Source organism: Sinocyclocheilus rhinocerous, unplaced genomic scaffold (genome assembly GCF_001515625.1).
Source record: "Sinocyclocheilus rhinocerous isolate Xijiao unplaced genomic scaffold, SAMN03320098_v1.1 scaffold47, whole genome shotgun sequence".
Lineage (NCBI taxonomy): Eukaryota > Metazoa > Chordata > Actinopteri > Cypriniformes > Cyprinidae > Sinocyclocheilus > Sinocyclocheilus rhinocerous.
In genome coordinates this window covers 465176-469951 of record NW_015633578.1, presented here as the reverse complement: position 1 = coordinate 469951, position 4776 = coordinate 465176, and the positions used below count along the sequence as shown (strand labels likewise).

The 4776-nt window shown below is 36.6% G+C and overlaps 1 protein-coding gene across 1 annotated transcript in view; it reads right to left on the bottom strand.

The window, feature by feature from the left end:
- Positions 1–2033: 2033 nt before the first annotated feature.
- LOC107744660 (thromboxane A2 receptor-like) overlaps positions 2034–4776 on the bottom strand; it is a 13257-nt gene continuing 10514 nt past the window's right edge. Inside the window, exon 3 of the mRNA XM_016558463.1 lies at positions 2034–2743. Within this exon, the coding sequence (XP_016413949.1) occupies positions 2402–2743 (342 nt within the window). The 3' untranslated portion in view covers positions 2034–2401. The remainder of the gene's footprint in view (positions 2744–4776) is intronic.

Genomic DNA, 4776 nt, shown 5'->3' with positions numbered 1-4776 from the left:
ACCACAAATTGACTTTTTGTGCATTCACAATTAATTCACATCAAAGAGAGCCACCAAAATGGCTCACAAATCTCCTTTAGTCACCGTGAAATCAAAATGACCACTATTAACTTTGTAAAAACTCATTTTTTGGTCTTATAGAGACCAGAAGTAAAAATCCTATTCATTTTTTTCCATAGGGGAATTCGTTTTTAATTTGTTAAACATTAAAGACTAACCTACTGTGAGCTACGTGATTTTTAATCAATGGTTTATCCACTTTATTTTATTCAACTTATAAAAATAAAAAAAACACGTTTAACAGCAGAGTTCCTGGTGAACAAACTACATTACCCACGATTCTGCAGAAAAATTCCACCAATCAGAGAATGGCGACAAGAGCTCCGCCCACTCGATGAATGATGCATCCCAAAGCAAGCCCAGTCTGCGAGTTTCTGCCGTACATTTTCATCGTAGCCATTGAGTATATATACAGACTTGTCTTTTTGTCAGATTTTTAAATACATTTTTGCTTTAAATCAGAGTTAATTTTGTGATTTACCTCCTAGTTGGTTGGTTTGGTTTGTTGCTTTTAACTCTTTAAAAAATCCCTTTGGGAAAAACACTCCAGGAATCACTGAAAGTGGGTGGGACCGACTGTGCAAAGGCTCCACCTCCAAAATGACATCACATACTTAATTTCTAACCCCCCAGTGATCATCCGATCACTGGCCAACTGGTAAAATCAAGCCCCGCCCACTTTCCCACTCAAACCTACAGGTTTCTAGTGAACGTTTTCATTAAAGCCATTGAGTACACATTCTTGCCTTTTTGTCCAATTTTCAAATACTTTTTTGCTTTAAATCAGACTTTATGTTGTTATTCACCTTGCATCTGATTGGTTTGGTTCATGGTTGGGTTTAATCCTTTAACTAAGACTTGAATGGAAAAAACTCCAGGAACTGCTGAAAAAGTGGGCGGGCACTATTGTGCAAAGGCTCCACCCCCAAAACGACATAATCAAACATGCTTACTTTTCAACCCCTCCCCCTCCAGCCGTCACTTTTCATCATCCAATCACCGGCCAACTGGAAAAATCAAGCTCCGCCCACTTCCCCACTCAAGCCTTGAAATTTGTACTGCACGTTTTCATTAAAGCCATTAAGTACACATTCTTGCCTTATTGTCCTAGTTTCAAATACTTTTTTGTTTTTAAATCAGAGTTTGCAATGTTGCGTTTCACCTAGTAGTTGGTTGGTTTGGTTCATGGATTGGTTTAACTCTTTAACAAATGGGAAATGAATGCGAAAAACTCCAGGAACTGATGAAAAAGTAGGCGGACACTATTGTACAATGGCCCCGCCTCCAAAATGACATCACATAGTTATTTTCCAACCCTTGAATGGAAAAAACTCCAGGAACTGCTGAAAAAGTGGGCGGGCACTATTGTGCAAAGGCTCCACCCCCAAAACGACATAATCAAACATGCTTACTTTTCAACCCCTCCCCCTCCAGCCGTCACTTTTCATCATCCAATCACCGGCCAACTGGAAAAATCAAGCCCCGCCCACTTTACCATTCAAGCCTTCAAATTTGTACTGCACGTTTTCAAATACTATTTTCAAATACTTTTTTGTTTTAAATCAGAGTTTGCAATGTTGCGTTTCACCTAGTAGTTGGTTGGTTTGGTTCATGGATTGGTTTAACTCTTTAACAAATGGGAAATGAATGCGAAAAACTCCAGGAACTGATACATTTGTACAGGATTGTACAAAGGCTCCACCTCCAAAATGACATCACATAGTTATTTTCCAACCCCTCCCCCTCCAGCCAACCGCCACTTTATCATCATTCAAACACCGGCCAACTGGAAAAATCAAGCCCCGCCCACTTTACCATTCAAGCCTTCAAATTTGTACTGCACGTTTTCAAATACTATTTTCAAATACTTTTTTGTTTTAAATCAGAGTTTGCAATGTTGCGTTTCACCTAGTAGTTGGTTGGTTTGGTTCATGGATTGGTTTAACTCTTTATGATACATTTGTATAGGATTGTACAAAGTCTCCACCTCCAAAATGACATCACATAGTTATTTTCCAACCCCTCCCCCTCCAGCCAACCGCCACTTTATCATCCAATCACCGGCCAACTGGAAAAATCAAGCCCCGCCCACTTTCCCACTCAAGTTTCTACAGTACGTTTTCCTCAACAGCTTCGCTCTCCAAGTTCATGCGAGTTCGACCCGTCTTGAGAGCTCAAATATACGCTTCTCAAACGTGTACGACTAGAGTTACGACTAGAGCACCTCTCCGAAAGCGAAGCGCCAACAAAAGGGTTCAAAAGGTGGGTCATGCCCTACTTTGGGCGCCATATTAGACATTGAATCATTAATGAAGTAGGAGATAAATGCTAGTCTTCGCTGCTAAATGGAACTAGACACCGCAGTGGCGTTCTGCACAGGTAGAGGCGTATCCTCTTGTCTGGCTTTGTCTGGATTCGGCCGGTCGTGATCCAAACGGTCAATCGTCCCTCCAAGAGAGGCGCGCGTGAGTTTGCGGAAGGACGTCGAGAGCGTAGGATAGAGGCTGATGATGGAGCCGCGGGACCAGTCCATCTTGGGAGCGACGCGCTTCAGTATGGCACGTCGGAATAGGATGTAGACCCAGGGATCCAGGACCTGGTTCCCCGTCGCAAAACGAAGCCAGAGAAGCAGGTGGCGAACGTTGAGCTCGCTGCCCGACAGCACGGTCTGCGCAATAAACACCTGTTGAGAGGAAAAATAACGAGAGGGTGATGAGAGGAACGCAAGAAGAAACACTGAGACGCTTGAACTCCACTTGAGTCAGCTAATAAAATAAACACAATCATTACGGCGCAAACACTGCCATCGCTATGGGCTTTGTCATTTCCAACTGTTTATGAAATCTAATGGATTTTTGAAATGAGAATAATCAGAACGTAACATCTGGGGATGTTGGTCACAATTTCCAGGAACATAATGTCGATACTAAATATATTCACTCCAAAAATATTCTGTGAGAGATGTGAAAAACAAATATATTTGCTGTTTCTGGCGTCTCTCAAAATATTTTTGGAGTGAATCCCAAGAAATCTGTCAGGAACATGTTCAAGTCATATTTCACCCTAAAATTAAAAGAAAAACTTTTTGTGAATTATTGTTTGTGAAAAGAAATCGAAGCCCATTAAGACTTAATTAATCAACTATTCTTATTTCCGCTATGCAATTTTAGTAATTGTTGTACTGTTCAGTTTATTTATTTAAATACTTTATTATTTAATTACTAATACTGTTTCAATTAATAATTAAAAAAAAAAAAATTTGAAAAAAAGTGGAGGAAATGAGCTTAACCGTCATGAAAAAAAATGCTTAATGGTTAATAAAACAATAAAATATAATTTATATTTTTTCTTTTAATTTTAGGGTTAAGATTTACCATATTATTGTGAAAATTAAAAGCAAAACAAACAAAGATACTGGAAATAAAACGAGTCATGTGAGGCTAGCAGCGACTTCTTGGACACTGGAAAGTTTCTTTTAGGATGAAACTGATGAAATATCTCATGACCTTTCTGGATATTTTTCCAAATAGCTGCAAGATAACGAATGGGTTCGATGTTAACATAAACACTTAGCAGTAATAAAGCAAATAAAGTGCTAAAAGTAGTGAGTCACTGAGCTCTACTGAGTGTTCACTCGATAAAATACACACGCTCAAACACACACACACACACACACACTCACCACTCACACACACACACACACACACACACACACACACACACACACAGTGCATTATTTGGTGGAACATGACACAAAATACAAACATTGACCATGGTAAGTACATTTTCTGCCAAAATATGATAACTTCTATAACAATTACTGCTACAAAGAAAATGTGGGAACCTGGTATTACTTACCAGTCATCTATCTATCTATCCCAATATATATATATATATATATTACACATTGATAATATGTATATTATGCTTATGTTTTTTTATTAAATATTAAGACTTAATTAATCAACTATTCTTATTTCCGCTATGCAATTTTAGTAATTGTTGTACTGTTCAGTTTATTTATTTAAATACTTTATTATTTAATTACTAATACTGTTTCAATTAATAATAAAAAAAAAAAAAATTTGAAAAAAAGTGGAGGAAATGAGCTTAACCGTCATGAAAAAAAATGCTTAATGGTTAATAAAACAATAAAATATAATTTATATTTTTTCTTTTAATTTTAGGGTTAAGATTTACCATATTATTGTGAAAATTAAAAGCAAAACAAACAAAGATACTGGAAATAAAACGAGTCATGTGAGGCTAGCAGCGACTTCTTGGACACTGGAAAGTTTCTTTTAGGATGAAACTGATGAAATATCTCATGACCTTTCTGGATATTTTTCCAAATAGCTGCAAGATAACGAATGGGTTCGATGTTAACATAAACACTTAGCAGTAATAAAGCAAATAAAGTGCTAAAAGTAGTGAGTCACTGAGCTCTACTGAGTGTTCACTCGATAAAATACACACGCTCAAACACACACACACACACACACACTCACCATATATATATTACACATTGATAATATGTATATTATGCTTATGTTTTTTTATTAAATAAAATAAATATAAAATATATAATATAAATAAAAAATAATATAAAGTAATATGAATACTGCATTTATTTATAAACATTTATAACAGCATACATTAATATTATACATTTATTTTCTGTCATATATATTTTAATTTTTTGAATAAAATATTAAC